General features: G+C 38.4%; 1 protein-coding gene across 1 annotated transcript in view; it reads right to left on the bottom strand.

Annotated features, from left to right (window-relative positions):
• TRIM24 (tripartite motif containing 24) overlaps positions 1–20,256 on the bottom strand; it is a 39,409-nt gene extending 19,153 nt beyond the window's left edge. The window contains exons 1-7 of the mRNA XM_009868421.1: positions 20,175–20,256; positions 17,027–17,145; positions 9,309–9,456; positions 6,669–6,801; positions 5,229–5,345; positions 3,996–4,110; positions 3,180–3,326 (exon numbers count right to left, since the gene is read on the bottom strand). Of these exons, the coding sequence (XP_009866723.1) occupies positions 3,180–3,326; positions 3,996–4,110; positions 5,229–5,345; positions 6,669–6,801; positions 9,309–9,456; positions 17,027–17,145; positions 20,175–20,256 (861 nt within the window). The remainder of the gene's footprint in view (positions 1–3,179; positions 3,327–3,995; positions 4,111–5,228; positions 5,346–6,668; positions 6,802–9,308; positions 9,457–17,026; positions 17,146–20,174) is intronic.
• Positions 20,257–21,440: the final 1,184 nt, after the last annotated feature.

Genomic DNA, 21,440 nt, shown 5'->3' with positions numbered 1-21,440 from the left:
TGTTTGGGGAGGGAGAAGGTTTAGAGAGCACCTGTCAGCTTTTAGTGGCCAGTCCTAGCCCTAACCTTTGACATTTTTCCTGTTCCTAAAGTAGTTTTTAAAAGTGATCAACTACAGCCTAAACAAAATTAATTCTTCTCCCATGTAGAAACACATACCCCTCTACAAACTTGGTCATTACATTCAATGACTTGAACTACTTGCAAGTGAAGTACAGATTCCCATAACCATTGTTGCCTTTTCCCCCCCAAACCTATGTTAGCCCATTTATTTTTCTTTCAAAGAAAGAAACAAGTTTTGGAAACAAGTATCATCACAGGGAGTTTTCCTTTGCTCTAAATTTAAGTTTTCTTCAGAAAGCTAAAGAACAGATTTTATAAACTTTGTCTTTGAAAAGTCTCAGATTCACAGATATTTTCAGACTCTTCTGACTCCTTGGTTCCAAAGGACTGGACTATGATTACATTCCACAAGCAGAACACTCTATTACTCAGTATTTCTCTAGTTCCTAGAAATAAAACATTTTCTTTCTGTTGTTTCTCTAGAAATATCTAACATATGCACTAAATCCAGAATAACACACAGTACATAATGAAAAAACTTAAGAGTTCAACACTTATTTTCCTTGAATAATAGATTATTTCCTGGAAAAGTTCAAGAGACATACTTGGCAAAATCACCTTACCTGTTTAAAATTATACTAGCTAACTTTCATATAGGATTTTTTGTGTGAGTTCTTAGCTTACAAGTTCCTTCTTTTAATTTTAGGCAGGTCAGTTTTAGACCAGATAAAAGAACATTTAGCAAGAGTTTAGGGTTTTTTTAACGACCACGGAGGATTTTAGGTACACCACCATTCTGAACACAGAATTCCTAGGATTTCTGTGTGTACTACCAGAATCAAGTGTACTACACTGTAGAATTTCTAGTATTTTGTCCTGTCACCAATATTGGTTGCACACAGTTCTTGTAACAGTTTGCTCCATATACTTCTATTGTGCACACACATGTATTGTAGATAAACTCATGACCAGACTAGTTACCTCCTGTCAGTACGAGTGGTAGTTAGCTGTGATCTGTTTGTGCTAGACAGCTGGCTGAACAGCATGTGCCCAGGGGGCCAAGAAGGTCAACAGCATCCTGGCCTGTATCAGGAGTAGTGTGGCCAGCAGGAGTAGAGACATGATTGTGCCCCTGTACTCAGCACTGATGAGGCCACAGCTTGAGTCCTGTGTTCAGCTTTGGGCCCTTCACTACAAGAAAGACATTGAGGTGCTGGAGTGTGTCCAAAGAAGGGCAATGAAGCTGGTGAAGGGTCTGGAGAACCCAAGTCTTACAAGGAGCAGCTGAGGGAACTGGATTTGTTTAGCCCAGAGAAAAGGAGGCTGAGGAGAGACCTTATTGCTCACTACAACTACCCGAAAGGAGGTTGCAGTGAGGTAGTGGTCAGTCTCCTCTCCCTGGTAGACAATCATAGGATGAAAGCAAACGGCCTCAAGTGGCACGAGGGGAGGTTTAGGTTGGATATTAGGAGGAAATTCTTCATGGAAGGGTTTGTCAGTCATTGGAACAGGCTGCCCAGGGAGGTAATTGAGTCACCATTCCTGGAGGTGTTTAAAACACAAGTAGATGTCGAGATTAGAGACACAGTTTAGCGGCTTACTTGGTAGGGCTGAGCTGATGTGTGGATTCGATGATCTTAAAGGTCTTTTCCAACCAGAACTATTCTGTGATTGTATGGCTATGCTGGGAAATGGATGTCTGCCTGCAAACTGTCTAGTGTGCTGTTTCCCTGAAGTACAGGCATAGTCGCCCAGCTGTAACTCTGCATTTAAGCCTGCTGGGATTTCCTCCCTCCTAGTTTCAAGTGGCTGGATGTGCCAGAGTAGAAGTCTCGCAGGCTTCTCTATGCAAGTTTCAAGTGGACAGGTTAGCTACTCAGCTCCTAAATAACATCAACTTCCAGCACAAAAATCAGGAGCCTAAAGTACATCTGTTCCTTTGAAAAACATTTCTCATTTGCTGAGGCTTTATAGGCTAGATGGTAGTCTTCTTCAACTGCATTATGTTTATAAGATTAAGATGCCTGCAACATAACTTCTTTTTTTTACATAGCAAAAGTCTTTGTGTTAACACTAAGCAATTATAAACAATGTGACTCAGTTTGATGTCCTTTTTCTCTATTCAATTAAAAAATATGACAAGGCAGGCTAAACGAATTTAACTACCGGAAATAAATTGATACAACCAAGTAATATTACACTATCTGCTATATCCTGCAGCATTTTAATAGGTATCAAAAAACAGCAACAAGCCAAAAAACAAACAAAACCAACTCCTCCTGCCTTCCCCCTCTCTGCAGGTTCTCTACTAGGCAATGAGAAAATAAAGAAAAAACTTTGTGATCCAGTTATAGGAATTGGAAAAAAAAGATCTAGCATCTTTCTTCAACATTGCCACAGATTTCTGTCATCAGGCTAGTATGATCTAATAACCTCTGGACAAATCATTATCAGCTCTTTGTTTTTGATTTCAAGTTCTTAGTATTTCCATTCACCACGAGCCGTCATCTCTAGTGAGACCACATACACTCACATCTTAAGTGTCACTATAGCATTGAAATATTTAACTTCATAACTGTTTTCACCGATAACATGGATGAGTAAAATCCTCAGCTTCATTTTTATCATTTTTTGAAGACTTTTAGTAGAAGATGAGTCAGACAGAACAAAGCAATATATTAATTTTTACATTAAAATGCTGGATATCAGACTCTACAATACATAAATACCATCGTTCTCTGAAACTGGAAGCCATAACAAGTACTGAAAGGAACCTTAGCAGTGACATAGGACATGCAACATTTTTCCCAGTGTTTCATAGCTTCATGTTTTTCACTCCAGAGAAAAGGAGTTGGTGTAACTTCTGCAGATCTACAACAATTCTGTGGTAGTGTAACAGAAGAGAATCATGACCAGAGAGTTAAATTATTAAAAAAAAAAAAATAAATCTGGAGTTACATTTGAGAGAAAACCATGAAAAACTATATACAAATTTTCCAATTATTTGAAAGTCATTAGAAAGTCTTATGTTCTAGTGTTACTGACAATCGTGCACGTGTGTATCTGCCTTAACTATAGTCTCTTAGTAAACTGAGTAAGGTATCTTTCTAACCATACCAAGCGTTTGCTGTACAGTAGTGCTGTGCTGCTCCCACTGGAAACTGCCCATTTGGAAAAATTCATGACATGTTCCAGCTGTTTAGAGAGACCTGCCACTTCCTGCTGCTGTTGCAGAAGTTTCATCCGATGCTCTTTTGCCAAAGTCTGCAAGAAGAAAAGCAGTTCCAGTCACTGGGCTCGATTTACGGTTAACAGGCATTTGCTTTCGTATTTGTAATTCACAAAATCATGATCAAGTGGTTTCATTCAGCTCTTCTAAAAAGCACTCCTGCCCCCTGACAAAAGCTATCAAACAGAAAACTCAGTATACATTTATGCAAGATATCACGACTTTCTTTGCAGATTCCCATTTTCTCTTATGACACATTTTCATATATATATTTATATGTGTGCCTCTCTATACACACACACACTTTTTAAAATACAGTTGGAGGTTATAGCTTTCTATTTTGCTACTGAATTGCTGAATTTATGAACAATTCTGATGGAAAGATTTCTCATGCATTATGCATAGAATTATGACTTGCAAAAGCACAGAGAAAGAAACTGGGCTCAGAGACAGCCCTGATTAATAAAGCAGGGAACACAGATAACAATTACAAACAAAACAACAATCACCTGAAAACCAAACCCTGTTTCCCCCACAAAAACACCACTTGTACAAATGGCTTATGTGGGACTTCCCTCCTCTTTTGAATTGTGATGGGACATGCAGAGGTGGCTAATGCCAGAAATTTATTTTATTTTAATATGAATCCACCCCAAAAATATTCAGACTGACATTTTTATTTCTTATGATAGAAATGAAATTACCTCCAGCTGATGCAGCAGAGCTTTTCCCTTTTTGTTTATTTCTACCATCAGTGTAAATATGGCAACTTTAATATCCTGTTCCACCTGCTTTTGATTCTGGTTCACTTCAAGAATTCTGTAAATAGACAGTATAGAAAATTACGTTCTTTAGCTCACAAACCCACCCTCCAAACAGTATATAAAAAAAATCCTTCTACTCTGCTGCTGAGGCTAAAATATTTCTTGATCATATGCATCACTTAATACATACAGGAAAATTCCTGGGAGAAATAGAAAGAACAAGTACCAGTGACCTATGATAAAGTTAATTAACTGGTGGCAAATTCTGTAAAATTACTGACATCTGCCACTGATAAAAATTAAATGCTCACTGTAATTGAAATTCTTGGCTTTTAATTGTACAGGACATTTCTAGAATGGTCCCTGGCAATCAAATCTGTTTAAGTCTGATTTCCATCTAAAGGTAGAATGGCAGTTCAGAAACAAAAACAATTAGGTAATTTAGCTATTTCAACAATAGTACTCAAACTTGTAACAGCAAAGCATATAACAGCACATTATGAAAATCACTATGGCTAAGATGCAAAGGAAAATAACCACTTAGGTGCCACAAAAGGAGGATGTCTGCTGGTTTTATCCATCTCCACCATCCTCAAAGACAGGTGAAGAGAGAAGGGTTCAGGCTGCACTCGGTATCCCGTACTGTGGTGAATCCTCCTGGGTACTGCCTTTGAACTCTGCTGAAGGAGCAGTTACAAGGGCCTACTGCAGCACACATATCACAGGTTTATTTTTCTCCCAGGTTTGTAGTACCAAGAGAATAAAGCCCCAAGCATAGAAGTATCACATAAAAAATCAAATATGTGTCACAACTGTTACAAAAACATGAGTCACAACCTTTCACTTTCTAAGAGGGATCTACCCTAAGAAAACAAGTGTGCTGATGGTGGGGAAGAAGGTAAGAACTGCCTTCTGCAGTCTTCATTGCATAAATTGTTTTGTTGCATTCAAGCTATTGCTACCCATTAAGTCCACACATTGAGCAGAAGAGTTTCCCAGCACAACCAAGCACATCAAACTGACAACACTCACTAAGGCAAACCGAACATTTTAGAATTTCTCTTTCTGGAAGGAGGGAGGAACAAAATGCACTAATTCAAACATTTCAAGAAACTACAGTGTATGTAAAGTTTCCCTCTGTCTCGATTTTAACCTCAATAATCTGATACATACCTGTTTTGGATCTGCTTCCCTGTATACTTTATGTACTTAGTCTTCTCCATCAATTTAGTGATTAGTGTCTCAATGATCACTTTCTGGTTCTGAAAAGCTTCTTCTATAAACTGGTACCTGTAGTAAAAAACAATGAGTATTTACACATCCAAAAGGTGAGATGTACTTGTCAAAAAGTAGAGTGCATTACAAAAAACTTCTTTAATTGAAGAAGTCCAAAGAACTTCTTTGATTGCAGAAGTCCAAAATTTAACTGTCATCAACGAAGCATGTATCAGCAAATGCTGATATATTTTATTTACAGTATAATTGAATTGATTGTGTATTTCCTGGTGGGTTTTTCGGAGAATTTATGATTTTCATAAATGTGAAGAGATATTGCGTGACTATCGCCCAACTTTAGCAAACGAAAAATTAATGTTGTGCTGTACTCATCACTTTGTAAGTGAAAGTGTATGCAAGCTATTACTTCATGCAAGATAAGGATATAGAAACAGAAGAGAGAAAAGAGATCACTGAGTCAGTAGACATCATCAGCATTTTAAATCAAGGAACCAAAATCATCAACCATCTGAGGAAAAGAAGTGGAACATTCCGAAAGGGATAAAAATCCTAAGAAAAGAAGAATTAAAGAGGAAGACTGCAACTCCACAAGAGCAAGGTTTAGCCTGTTCCAAGGAACAACAGTGGCCAACACTTTTCCATCCATTGATGTTCATCTGGTCAGACAAGCAAATTCTTCGGGTGATTTTATCAGATACAGCAAGCATTTTAATATTTAACCTAAGACTACATCTGTCCCAAACAACTATTCCATGCGTTAGTCAGCAGGATTATTGTCTTGTACTCTGAAGTTGTATATAATCCTGCTTTTCAGCTTCTGTGGCCAGTAAAAGATGACCAGAGAATGGCAACCCAAAGATTTGAATGTTATAAATAGGGTTGTCATAGTACACTATAGGCAAACTTTAGGTTTACTCTTCTTTTTAAAGGGCTCTTCACAGAAAAAAAAAGAAAAAGCCCATTTTCTCCATTCTGAAATTGTTTGGTAATGTTCCGTTATGTAATCATCTTGTTGAAGGACAAATGGAGAAATTACATATAAGTGTACAGTTGCATAACACAGCCCCTGTGCTTTGTAAGGACGCTCTGAGAAGCTGCACAGCAACAAATTCTATTCAAATAACTTGACGGTGAAGAAAGGCCTTGTGCTTAAGCAACCAGATTAACAACTGGAAGAATTAGGTTCCGTTCTAAATCATTGCACTCTCATCAGCCACTCTCTTCTGGATAAAGTTTCTGCTTATTTGTGAGATTCATTTCTGAGCAGAAAATTTTATCTTGCACGTTCTTCACCTGACTGTATTCCACACAGCTAGAGCTACGATCAGCTTGAAGCTCTCCTCCTATAAGTAAGTTGCATACACTTTGTTTTGGTACCTGTGCTCTTTGTGCTCTAGTAACTGACAGTCTCGGCAGGTCAACTTGTCACAGGTTTCACAATACAACTTCAACTGCTCCTTTTTGTGGTAAGGGCAAAACACAGGTCGTTGACTGGTCACACCAACTGCCTCTGTTGAATGAAGAAAGATGTCAGTCCAGCTACCCAAAATTATTAAAGTTTTTAACTCTCCTGTTTTTCCTTACCATGCTCCTCACCTAGATGCTGGAAGTGTGTATCAGGCCACCTACTCAAGAATATAACAGCTGGAAGCTCAAATGGCAATGTCTTACTCTTGATCAAGCACAGAGCTAACACTTTCCTTTGTGGACAATGTCTAGAACTCATTTTATGGTAACCTCTTACAGCTCCACAAAACTATGTAGAACAGCAGCCAGTACTGATGGAGTTGCAAAACTCATTGCACAACCAGTAATTTCCTTTCTGAAATGGAAATGAGGAGATTGATGACTTAACTCGTTGCTCTGTCTTCTTTCTCAGTCAAACGGGTGAAAGGGGGGATTGAGGATGGCAAGACAGACACTCGAAAGTGTAAAACATATGGAATGTAATAAGCAGAAGATACTAATGTCCCTTCAGGACCCCATTCTAAACAAGTGAGAAGTCTCGCTTCAGTTTCTAGGGAGCATATACCAAAGAGCACAGGAAACTCCACCGGATGACAAATGAAATACGTTCTTTGAGCTATTTAACCAACAAAGCCTAACTTGTTAAGAGTTAGGTAGGACACTGAGTTCATGAGAGCTCCTGGTTATCTCCTGGCTCATATAAACCTCTGGTTCATGAGGATTATATGGCCTGTAATGAAAACTGGCTTCACACTGCAGCCCATCCTACACTGCAGCCCATCCTTCACTGCAGATCAATAAGGTCTCTTCTCGATATGCAGTCATTTACTTCATGAAACCTGGAAGAAGCTATCTTCAGAGCCATGTCCTTCAGTCAAAATTCTTTTAATCCAGCAGACTTGGAGGAGGCCTGAATGCCCAGAGAGCACTCCCACCATCAATCATGTTCAGAGTCACAGCCAGACACTTTTACCCACTACTTTTGTCCTCCCCTGAAAGTACACTCACTTTTGATCAACAACATCTGAATGTGGGATACAGAAGACAGCATGTATCTCCGAAGTATCACACCGAAAGCTACCCTTTCAGTAATAAAGATTACAGAACTGAAAGACCATGTTATATATAAAATTCACAGGAGAAGATATGGTGGAATTAAAATAAATAAAATACATGCATTTATAATTATTATTATTATAAATATATCATATTAATGCAATAATAAAGTATAATGATATATGTCATCATATATTAATATAATAATCAAGAATAATAATACATTTTATAATATTTTGCAATTAGTTATTATAATTGTTATAATTGTAAATCTATAAAATGCATATATTTACAAGATAAAACATGCAAGTCCAATGGACTTCTCAGAAACAGCAGAATGTTTGCCAGCATGCTATTACCCTTGTAATTGTCCTACAGTGTCACCAACACCCAAGACACAATGGGCATAAACTGAAATAAAAGAAGTTTTCAGTGAATGAAAGCGCAACCTTTGTTACCATGAGAACAGTCAAGATTTCTCAGAGAGGCTGTACTGTACATCACGTCCACCCTTGCTTGTTCTCAAGGGCCAGATGGATAAAGCGCTGAGCATCCTGATCTGATCTCATAGCTGACTGCTTTAATCAAGAGGCTGGATTAGATGATCTCCTGAGGTCCCTTCCAACCTGAATTATCATAGATCCTACTGGGGAAAAACATCCCAACATACTTTCCTTTAATTTCTAAGGCAAAACATTTCAAACTTAAAATATACTTAGCTAAAATATGCATTCTGGCATGCTTTATTGCTAACAGAGCATACTTTACTTTCAGAGTGCTGAAAAAATATAATCTGTTAGCGCGTCCTTTGCTGCGGTATACAATAAAGTTCACATAAACCATTTGGCTGACCTCTAAAAAAAGCTAGAGGAACCAAACACATGAAGTATTTTCTGCTGATGATCTCTGAAGTCTAGACAATCGGCAATCATTCCAAGCGAAAGATAAAAATACATGTGTATTTAGTGGTTTAAAACATTTTGCATAAAAAACATATGAAATACCAATCTGCAGGGTTTCTTACCGCTATGCAGCATATCTGACAGAAAAACCTGACAGAGAGAAAACAAGCTGCCATTCCCTCAGCCAGGACAAAGTCTCTCTTTTCAGTAGCTCTCTGTTCTAATGTATCTAATGCTTAAAACAGAAGTTCTCATTAGCTGGATCACTTAAGAGATCCACTTAGATGGAGAGCAGTCAAAGAACACTGGAATTTGTAGAAATGGTTGCAGCCTTCAGCAATTAAATGGAAGTAAGTGACTGGAAAGCAGGAACTTATTAACAGATATCCATTACCAATCAAAAAAATAGCATGGTTCCACTAATTCGTATCCACCAAAGGGTTATATCATAATGAATCTATCCTTTTAAATTTACTAGGATTAAGGAATACAGTTTTTGAAATTTATCACTGAAAAAGAAATGTGGTGATCTAATACAGTTTTCCAGTGAAGACACTGGTTCTTTGTGAAATTATAAAATCAAGTGTGTTACCTGGAGATACTTCCTCTTTCTGCCTTACAGTATGATCCTTTGTGAATTTAACCCTCTGGTGTGCTCTGATGCAGGTCTTGCATAACCATTCTACACATTCCACGCAAAACCCATTAGCTTCTGCATTGTCTTCACAGCTGGTGCAGACCTGTCATGAGGAAGAAGAGGCAGCTGTTAAAATAAACATGGAATATACATACAAGCTATCTTTCACATACCATCAGTGCACCTTTACAGTTTTCCGAAACAGTGAAATTAAAACGGAAAACTGCCTGAGGTACAGGAACACTATAAATAACTGCATAAAAGTAATTGAATGTGACTTTTCAAAGAAAGTGGTCATTTTGTCAGTGTTACTACTTCACCTGACACGATAAAAGTTAAACCACTCCCTTCTGCCCAATATGGCACACTTAAAAGCCACATGTTTACTACGTACAATACTCTTTTGTGAAATGCTTACTTAAGACAGAACACCACCAGCACTGCTTTCATTTTACAAGCCTCCCTCAGTGCATGCAGAAGCTTTACTTTTAGTTTCTGTTCACCTGCTCAGAGTTTCAGGAAGTACACACAGTACTGAACAGCAGGGCTCTTCTCAAGAATCTCTGCTTCACCACTTAAAGACAGCATTCCAGTTAAGCTTATCAATAAAGCTACCCTAAAGCAGATCTGTAACCAGCGAACACTAATTTTCAAACTGAGGCCTGTTAATTCCTGGGGTTCTTTGGACTATGCCCAAGAGATCTACAAAAAAAAAATTAATTAAGGAAAACAAACCTGATAGCAGACCAAAACCTCTTTGCAGAGAGCCAATACACACACAAAAAACCCCATGCCTGTGGTTCCACAATTTGAACAACAGGCTGGAAACTATGAATTATACACTTCACAACTTCACAGCATTATTTCATTTTTAACTCCTCCTTTACAATGCCTCTGTAGTCATACCTTCACGGGGATTTCGGTGGTAAAAGTAGTGAACATGCTTATGCAGATACTTGTTTACGTAACTACCATCCACTTCCATCAACATTTAGCACTGCTGTAAACAAAAGCCTCACACTGTCTGAAGACTGCTGTATGCTACAGATCACAGTGATGGAATTCTGCTAGCTGGAGCAACCGTGAGAAAAACTGAGATTTTAATTTAGTTTTCTGTTTGATTAAAAAAAAATAAATTCAACTTCCACACCCGCACAAGATAAATATAGATTAAGTCAAAGAGGAAGCAAATATTTACATCCTATGCAGACAGATAATATATATGTAGAACTATGTCCCAGTTTCCCCTTCAAGAAAAAGAGGAAAATTAGCACAAAACTTGCCTTAGGCCACATAGCAAGTTACCGACAGAACTAGAATTTGAATAGAGGAGTTCCATATCCCCAATGCTGTGCTTATTCTTCTCAATAATGTTGCCTCTCAAGGCAAATATCTTCTGAGAAATGAAGTTACAACACAAGGGTTGTTGTCTTTTTGTCACTGGGAGTTTGAAGCAGCTCCTTTTTACTAAAGGTGACCTGCTCTGTTTCTTCATTAAAAAAAAGAGGTCTGAAAGCTTTATTTTTAAAAACATTCTGTTTTTTTTTTTAATCTCCTGCTTGTTTTTTCTTTTTCTTCCTCCTCTATTCTTCACAATCAAAATTCTAGTCCTATCTAGACTAGCTGACTAGGGAAAAATATCGAAGTCGGGACATCATAAAAGAGTCAAGAAAATGCAAGTACAGCAAGTGAATTGTAATGGGGAAACTGGAAATTTTGACTTGTTCTTACCCCTTAATTTCAATTACATTTTGCAAAATGAAGTATTCTTAAGGACTCAGCACAGCTTCTTGAAAAAAAAAATTGAACAAGCAAGTATCACCAAGGCATTATTTCAATATTACATTTTCTCCGGCAGAAACTCCCATGAAAGAAATTCCTTCCCTTCTCCTTTTCCAGTTGTCTCCATCTCAGGTGTGCCAGCGCAACCCTCTGCAAGACTGTGGTGTAAAACCGGACTCATTTCATCATTGTAGCCCAAGGATCAGTTAAGTCAGCACTGCTGACTGGGCAGTGAACTGCTGGCAGGATGACAAAGAAGCTTTTTACTCAGTCTTGTTGCCAGAGAGGTACAATCTTGTTCTGCCCCAAGATACCCGCAGGTGTTTTTGCAAGTTAGAGTGGAGAATAAGAGTTTGGATATTTGTTTTTCTAGTGTAAAAATCCCACCAGTGAAAACAAAAAAAAGCAAAGGAAAAAATCAAAAAAGTCTTTCAGGCATTCTTTAAGATTAGGAAAAAAAAGGCAAAAATTCATGTAAAAACTAAAAAAGAACAGAACATCCCCTCTCCACAACAGCCTTTCCAGGTCACCTTTAGCAAACTTAGGTAGATAAACTTGCTATGTGCCAGAGCATTTATTTAAGTAAGTTCAAAGTATTTCTGAAGTTATTAATTTCTCCTAGACTCCAAGATCTTTGTCTATTTTCTTTCTTTCTTTTCGCTTTAGGTTTTCTTCCAACTGGTTTGACCTGCTATAGTTAGTATAAGATGAAGATTATGATTCAATAACCTATAATCAGGTGCTGCCAAATGAATTGAAACTCCTCCTCTGTAATCCCAAAAATATATATTCCAACTTTATACTCTTCAAAGCCACCAAGTGGGAGAGAGACGGATTTCTAAAAATTTTCATAGACAACAGAACTCATGCTGTCAAAATAGCTATGCCTTCTAGGGAGAAAGTAAGTTGCTTCTACCCACTTATTTGAAATGTGCATTTTTAGGTATAGCTTGGATTTTGCAAGAACTCCTAGTTATTAGAGTAAGTCATATACCTAAGTACATGCAAGTACATGGAAGTACAATTACTGCAAATATTTGCTACGCTCTTACAAAAGCTAAAACTTATTTCAACTCTTATTTTTGTGACTCATACAAGCAGTGCTTCGGTAATTTCAAAGAAAACTCTCCCTAGTTAACCTGAAAGCCTTTATTCTGCTTAGACAGATATTTATTTTTAATTGAGTTTCCCTTGTAATTATATTTAATTCAGTTACTAGTTTTAGTATTTATAACCCCGGGAAGTGTTCATTCAGCATTCACTCAAATTTAACGAAAGCTGAAATTACTCAGTAAGTTGCAGGTAAGTTCTATTTTTTCTGTTGTAAAAGCTCCTTTAGTTACTTAAAAACAGATTTACATGCAAGACCTGAGGTAAAAGAGATGTCTTCTCAGCCACTGTAGAAACTAACCACTCTTCCAGTTAAATATATTTTGAGTATTAAAGAGATTAAATAAGCAAGCAAAGGTTTCAGAGTTTCAAGAGAAGACAAAAAAGTAGTCAGGAGGAATATTCAGTAAACTAATGTTCCAAATTTCACCAGTAGATATCAAATGCAATGGTTTCCCCTGCTGGATCAAAAAGCATCAGTGCTAATAAGCTGAATAACTATCTCTCGGCACATATGAAATCACCAAAGACAGCACATGTCTTTTGGGACATTCTCGCCTATGTGCAACTCTAAATACAAACCACGTGCTGGTATCTCAAAACGCATGAACCCTGATCAATGAATCCTTCCTTCCCCAGCACCTCATCAACAGCCGCCCCTCTTCGAAGCATAGCGAGACCATACCGTGACTCGCGAGTCTATTACCCATCGCCCTCCACCAGTGGCTTTCAAAGACGCTTTGGCCAGGGTTACAGCTTTGATAAGCTATTTAGCATACTAGTTCTTCTTTGGTGGCTACTCTGGCACCCTACCAAACTAGAGAAACCTTTTGTTCTAAACCGCCCTTATCAATTGCTCTATTATGCCAGACTTGCTGTCTTAGTATGCAGATCTAGTATCAGATCTAAACTCATACCATGTTTTGTTACAACGTTATATCTCACATAGAGTCCAATTGTTCTTCATTCCAACTATGACTTTTAAAACTCTCAGGTTAGTAACTGGTAAAGATACAGAAAGGGTTCTTGCTATCAAAACCATTTTCACACATGTTCTCTTTTGGACATGGAAGCTATGAGAATTAGGACCCAGAATAAAATGCACTACAGTCTCAATACTGCTGCAGCTACATCTGTGTTATCACTGTGATCTTCTCTTCCACATCAATCTCCCACTTTTCATTTTTACCTTCATGGCTTTGCATGCATGTTAAACAATTTTATTTTGTTAAGTTCCTAAATTTCCCTCACCTGCCTACTCTTTAGTCTTATTCAAATTTAGCATTTACTTCAGTAGCATCTCTTGGGTTTGAAGCTCCTTTCCACTTACTCTTATGAATCTCTTTGGCATCCACTAATTTTACCAAGTCATAATGTGGAAAAAAAATATAAAAGCAACTGCACTTTCAAAGTATTTATGTCCCAGTTGCCCACAACTTACAATAATTACTTTCAGGAAGATCACAACCGCATTCCTCATTAGTCTCTCTACTTCTGGAAAGCTTCCTATGCTAATAGCCAGCACAAAATCCTTCATGTTCTCTTTAATGCTAGCCAGGAAAGCCCTTGTGGAATATATACTAGGGAGTTTTATACTTTCTTTACATTTCTTTTGCTCCTGAAGTTTTCAGTAGTAATTGCTAGAAAGCACAGCTATGTAAGTAGGATACTGAACTGCCAAAATCAAGCTCAAATAAGGTAAACGTGATTTTAGATGGATGAGTGGCATTTTAATGGGTTCCAGTTATTTTTTTTACCCCATAATGCCAGGCTCCATGATATGTCATTCACTCCTACAGTTTTAATTCAATATGCTAAAACCTATTTTAGCATTATGGTCATTTTAAATCTGAAACAATCAAACACTGAATTTGAAAGGGTGTTTTTCAGTGTCTCTTGAATTGAAATCCACCAGTCCTTCCTGAAAACACACATATATAGGCTAGTCATAGATACAGACCAGTGGTTCTACACCACATCATCTGCACAGAACCTACAGCTTGCCTCTAATTCTATTTTCTTAAACATCCTGCTAAAGCTACCAAACTATTAAAGCCAAACTAACCCTCTCAGAAAAAACTTCTACAAAATAGCCAAATTTTTGGACGGAATTTGGATGATTTCTGATCCAATATTTCCTGGAAGTCTCAGTATCTTTTCCACTTTAATTCATCTGATCTGTTGTCTATCTTATACTTGCAATTTTTCTTTCTTTTCTCTTTGCTTCTTCAAAGGCAAAACAGGACAGGCTGATTAGAAGGAGGTATCATCCCTAAAGCTCATAACATTCCCCCTTGAACAGGACATTGATCTGTTTATTGACTTAACTTTGCTGTTCTACAACAGACAGCTTTATAGAATGGTATATAGCTGCTTTTTTTTCAGGGTTTCAATGTCAAAGTACAAAGGAAAGTCCAAAAAGTTTTATTACCATACCAAAATATATCTATTTATTAAGAAAAAAGAACTGCACTTCATCTATTTTCAAGAGGCAAGGTACACACTTACTTAGCAGGCATCTAACAAAACATCTACCTCCATTTTTTTAAAGAAAAAAGTCAGCAGAAAAGCACATGAATGTACTGCTCTGCTGGTTCAGCAAAGTCTGCTGGTTTGCCTTCAATTGCTGCAGAAAGTATGTTGAGTTCAGCCCAGGAACATCGCTGAAGAACAGACATGCTTTCTGAACTGCAAGCCTGCTGGTTTTTGCTGAGGAGTAACAAATATGGAATGAAAGAGTAAGACAGAATTCTGAGAAGAGAACTTCAGGTAACTCAAATGCTTTGAAGAACCTCCCTGAAATCTGCTCACACCACTCAACAAGAGATGATTCCAAAGCAGCTGCTGAAATATGTGGAATTTCTCTGAATCTCTCTCCAGCAGATTGAGATCCAAAAGTAAATGAAAAAGACACCTCCCTCGATTCCAAGGAAGTGCCTGACTGACCCTGGCATCACCGAGTTTGGTGAATACTTCGACTTTCAATACTCTATGCCTCATCAAAGTACACTTAATTTTACATGATTATGATTAACCTCAAGAATGTAAAGAAACCCTTTTGAACTTTCAATTCCTTATGTAAGTCTCAAAGGCCTCAATTCTCCACATAACTTCCAGAGAAAGTAAAGAAATTGAAAAAAGGGGGGGAGGAAGGCTTTGTCACTAAACCCAAGAAAAATAACTCTACTTCCATTACCACTCCCCAAAGCAGTATCTTAGAGGATTTGTTATATAACTAAGCAGAAGTTTTGGCACAGGCCTCAAAAGAAGTTTCAGGACTAATTTTAGTAAAAAAGTTATGATTCAATTTTCAACACAACAATGACTGCTCATTTTCTCAACCTTACTGGTGGAGTATGAGAGATTTTGTGTAAACCTTGCAACCATCTTCAAAACTCAGATGTTTCCCTGCAACATTGAGGAGAAAAATTAAGACAACTAATCAAACAAAAAAAAAATCAAACTCACACACAAACACTAAAAAAAGTAAACTTCAAACTGTCCTACTTTAAGAGAACACTGCTCATACTTCCAGAGACTGCCAGCTAAATTTCAGTTTCATTTTTCAGAAATCCAGCTGCAAAATTTCTTGTAAGCTGAACACAGCTTAATGATTTTCCAGGCATAAGTCAATTCCTCTTCCTCAGAGATGATGACAACATCTATGCCTTTGAAAATCAGTGAGCTGGTATCACAAATCTGACTGGGAACTTTCACCTGTTCCTGAGAGACATACCCATTCACATATGTAAGCAAAATTTCCAGTTAAGCTTTGAAATGATCAGACTACACGATAAAGGATCTCTAAGAAGATGCCCCCAAAACAAATGGATCAAGAGCCAATGATACAGGTCCCTGACACAGGAAAATGAAAAAGAGGTATTTTCAAAATAAAAGGAGACCACCATCCAAACGTTAGGGGATGAGCTGAAATGCAAGCCACACTGACATACAAACATTTTTGTACTATTATTATGAAGAATGCAGCAACATATAAAGAAGCTGAATTATTTACACCAAGTTCCTGGAGTTCAGTAAAAAGTTCATGAGTAAAGAGATACTTGAGATACTCTCTTACTAGCTAAAAATTAAGACATGCAATATTTTGATATCAGAGATTGCTCATGTGTGATTATTCATTTGGTACTGCTTCCACACTAGTGCTTTCCTCCTGAAAAACTATTATGAGGGAAAAAAATGCACAGTATTACTATTCTTCCAGATCACACATGTTTTGGTTTTATTTGGCCATTACTTGAGTGCAAAAGGAAGGAAAGGCAGTCTACATAAGAAAAACAAACAAGAAACCTGTATAACGTACCATCTTCCCCAATTAGAGGTCTGAGTCTCTTACTTGGTAACTGCACTCCAGCTACTTACTGCTCAGATAAGAGAGTCGATTTAACTAGAGGATTCCATTTTACATTGAGATCCCTTGATGTAGTGTTGTTCTGGTCTCTGCTTACCATAGTGCTTCAAGAGCCCTGTCCAAAGCATGGAAATTACTATTCTAAAGCCTATTACTTACTTTTATCTTTCACTATCACAGTGTAATTTTGTATCAACAATTAAAACTAGTTTAGAATAAGATAACCACCTTCTTCATATGCATTTTTGTCATTTTCAACAATAACTGATTTTCTAGAGCAGCTACCCCATGTGATGACTACGTACCTGAAGTCTGTTTCTGCATATGGACAGCAAAAACGCCACAGCTAGAAGCCAAGGATACACATACACATTCAAAAGGTCTTAACTTGATTACACATTAATGCACTTACCTGATTTGATTTCTCTACAGTGCTACTGGGAACCTCTGTGGTGTCCTTCACGAAAAAGTTATCTATGATGTGTCTCTCTGCACATTCCTGACCGCAAATTGGACAGCGGATAACACCAACTGGGGAGAAAAGAAATAATCTGATTACCAACAACTTCAAATAAAGCTTTCTAAGGATAGATACTTTGAAAGGATGTTTTAATACTTTCCTGTCAACAAGGTGAGAGTTAAAAGAAGCTAATGCTCTCATTCACCACTGAAGTAACCTCTACCTGATATTCCCTGATGATGTGTTGTTTCAACCAAGGTCAAGCACTTTTTTGTTTCACCTCTATAAAGAATTCCCTCTAACGGGAATGCATTCCCATTAACAATTTGTTATTGTAGAATGGATTAAAATAAACATTTGTTAGCATGGAGTATTAATTAGTGACACTGAGTAGTATAACAAACACATACATACATGCCAGCACTGTGGTATGACTGACCTGCAGCTATGTAACACAAGAAATTGAAGTGTAATAAATTCAAAATTAACAAGGCAAGTTGCATGGAGGAAGAACTGATCTGTATTAATACCATGACTACCTTTCCATTAAGCAAGGGAAAGCAACCAAGAAAGACATAGGAATAAATAAGCAATGTTCTCTCCCTCCTCTCCTCTGTAAGACATATCGGGCAACAAATCTAAGACAAAAACGTACCTAGGCTCCTCCTGTTGAAGAAAGAGCTGAGAACCAGTAACACAAAGGGTTAAATATTTCATAGTTTTCTCAAGAGAATAAAAAGTACAAAGTCAAGTTCAAAACCTCAGATTCAACTGTGAGTAGACCAGACTGAAATGAAAAAGATCTAGATAAACATTTTAAAGTAGATGGCTTTCCCACCTGCAGAAAATAGAATGTCTTATTAGCACTGAGGTTTTTTTCTCATCCAAGAGAAATCCCTAAAATACTAGGTATTAACATCTTGCTTAAGAAAATTATCACAGTTGTTACCACTAATAAAAGATTTTAAACTGTTTGGTTGAAATAATCACATAGGATGTCACCATGCAAAGCCTACAGCAGAAGATGTGAGTCCACCCTGAGAGACATTCTAGATGTACAGCTGCCATTTGAGAGGAGCCCTGATTTCAGGGCCTTAAAGAAGATCAGAAGCATCGCTTAACCCAATGAATTTAACACCAGTATATCATTCAGCACTTGCATATTTAACTAAACGAGCATGGGCTTAATTCTGTTCCTGTTTCACTTTTACAATAAAATGCAGAAGTACAGAAACAAATATTTCACTTTCCCCGGAAGAACTTAATTCTTAAAGTGCTTCATACAAGATCTATGTAACTTTCTTACAATGTTCTTCAATACACGCTAGATACTTAGCTGGCCAGTGCACTATAAAGCAGTTCTCTGACGAAAGTCCACTAATTTTGCTAAATTAGCTTGTGCCAGTTATGCAAAAGGCATTTCACTTTCATCCGCAAGGCTATGATGTTAAGTCTGGTTTTATTACAACTGCCGTTTTGTCAGTCTGCATTTCAATACATGTTTGTGCAGCTTCCCTTGATATACAAATTCCATATTTTGGCTGAAATTTTTGAAACATTTTTTATACCATCATCACGTAGAATAATTACAAAATCCAGTTCTGGTATGTCAGGCAGTTCATACAACAAGGTCAAATGCAAGGTCCTGCACCTGGGCTGGGGCAATTCCAAGCACAAATAAAGGCTGGGCAACCAGTGAGTGGATTAAGAGCAGCCTTGAGGAGAAGGACTTGAAGGTATGAGGGATGAAAAACTTTCAGGCCCTTCTCTATCATTCTTAATATATCCAAGGCTCTTTCAGTAACATACCGAACAATATAAACCACGTGTAGTCTTTTCCTCTCCACCCTCCTCGTGGGAAATGGAAGGTGCCAGTAGACTACTCCATATGTGGTTTTTCGTGTGTGTTGCATTTGAAACACAAGAGTCATAGCAAATAACAGTACCTAACAATTTCACGGAGGTTCATTTCAGAAGTTCAATCTAGCCACCTCAAAGAGACACTCTTACGCAGATATGCTGCGTGCCAGTACTGGAATTTCTACCCGCGCTCCTTATCAATAAAGCAAAGAACACAGCAGAGTGCATCCTATAATCACCACGCAGCCCTGCGGAACACGGTGAACGGCCGGCAGTTCGCCAGAACCCACATAACTAAGAGAGACAGTGAGCTACTGGGAAGGGAAAACATTGTAAACATTGTCTACAACAAACCCAGAATTCAGAGCTTCCTATGAGAAAACAAAGGCAGAAGAGAAAGAAGATGACGACTGCTTTGGAATTAAATGGAAAACACAGATAAATACGAAAACAATGTATTTGAGGTTTAAAAAAGAGCAGTGATTATATTCAAGCAAAGACACACTAATTCAGCAAAGCTCATGCACAAACATAGCTTTGTTTCAACATCAGCATTTCTACAGACATTATCAATGTTATCTGTCATAACTAAGCGCTGAAGTTTTATCTGGAAATAGTAACTTTCGAGATAATTTTTACTTTGCAATAGTAGTTACAGAATGCAACACAGAGGCCAAGCAAAGTTTTCAGCCATTCCTCCAATACAAATTGTACAGCTGTCAGCTATCACATATCTGATGGGATTTAAGTCATTTATACTATTTTTGTCGGTTACAGGCCAAACCGCATCAGCACAATACTAATTTTTCTCCTATGCAGAGTCTTCTTTAAGAATAAAATTTGGTTCAGTGACATAGTGCCTTGCGTTTACATGTCCAGGTTTTGGTACTGAAGGGAGCTGCAGGGGTGTCCTCTGTGAGAAGACACCACGGGCTGACCACATGTCAGACAGCTAATTCCAGTCAGCTCCAAGACAGAGCCACCACTGGCCAAAGCAGAACCCATCAGGAATGCTGGTGGAGCCTCTGTGTACATGTTTAAGAAAGGGTAAAAAGCATGCTGTGGAACAGCAGGTGGGAGAGAATAAGAACAATGTGAGAGAATCATTCCTGCAGACACTCAGGTCAGTGAAGAAAGAGGGAGAGGAGGTGCTTCAGACACTAAAGCAGCTGATGGAGAAGACCATGGTGAAATGGTCTCCCTACAAGCTGTGGAGGACCCCATTAGAGCAGATACCCACCCTGCAGCCCATGAAGGATCCCATGCCGCACCACGTGGATGTGCCCTGAAGGAAGCTGCAGCCTCCAGAAAGCTGTCCTCATTTCAGCTGCAGTTGAGCTGATTTTCTTCATAGTAGCCAACACAGTGCTGTGTTTTGCATTTAGTATGAGAATAATGTTGATAGCAATGACTAACAACAGTGGTATGTAAAATAGCATCTACACTAAGTTGAGGATTTTTCCGCTTCTCACGCCCTGCCAGCAAGACAGCTGGAGGGGCACAAGAGGCTGGGGAGGGGATGCAGCCAGGACAACAAATCCAAAGTGGCCAAAGTAATATTCCATACTATAACATCATTCCCAGTATATAAACTGGTGGGAGTTGGCCAGGAGGTGCTGACCTCTGCTCTGGGACTGTCTGAGCATCAGTCAGCAGGCGGTGAGCAATTGCATTGTGCATCACTTGTCTTTCTCAGGTTTTATTTAATTCTCTTTTTGTTATCTTCCTTCTCCTTACAGTTATTGTTACTACTATTACTATTACTACATTTTATTTTTATTTAAATTACTAAACTGCTCTTATCTCAGCCCACTAGTTTTACTTGGTTTTGATTCTCCTCCACATTCCACTGCAGCAGAGGATGCTGTGTGATGCTTAGTTGCCAGCTGGGGTTAAGACATGACAAAAGCCCACACCAGAGCAGGTTCCTGGCAGAAGCTGTGTCCCATGGAGAGGTGCCCAGGCAGGAACCAGTTTTCTGGCTGGGACTGTGGCCTTTGGGGAACTCACACTGAAGTAGCCTGTCCCTGAAGGACTGTACACCACAGAGAGGACTCACCTTGGAGCAGGTCTTGAAATACCTCACACTGGAGCAGGGAATAAATGAGTGGAGGATGGAGCAGCAGAGAGGAACTGTTATGAACTGACCAGAACCCCCATTCCACATCCCTGCTCCACCATTTGAGGAGGGGAGAAGGTAAAATCAGCGATGAAGGAGTGAAGTTGAAGAGGGATGTGAAAAGGAAAGGTTCTTTGGAGAGGGTGGGGATATATGGGTTTTTTTCACCATCCAAATGTATTTAAAGGGCAATAAGTTAATCTTCCTCACACTGAATCTGTCTTCCCCCTGATGGTAATTAATAAGTGGTCTCCCTGTCCTTATCTGTCCTGCTGAGGGGGAGAGGAGAGAGAGAACAGCGGGCATCTGGCAGCCAGACAAGGGTCAACCCACTACACATAGGTCTTGAGGACAGACCTTAATGGTTCTGGGCTATTTCTTGTTTGC

The sequence above is a fragment of the Apaloderma vittatum genome, unplaced genomic scaffold, assembly GCF_000703405.1.
Source record: "Apaloderma vittatum isolate BGI_N311 unplaced genomic scaffold, ASM70340v1 scaffold22624, whole genome shotgun sequence".
Taxonomy (NCBI): Eukaryota; Metazoa; Chordata; class Aves; order Trogoniformes; family Trogonidae; genus Apaloderma; species Apaloderma vittatum.
Note: the sequence above shows the minus strand (reverse complement) of the source record. Positions and strands in the feature narration are given on the sequence as shown.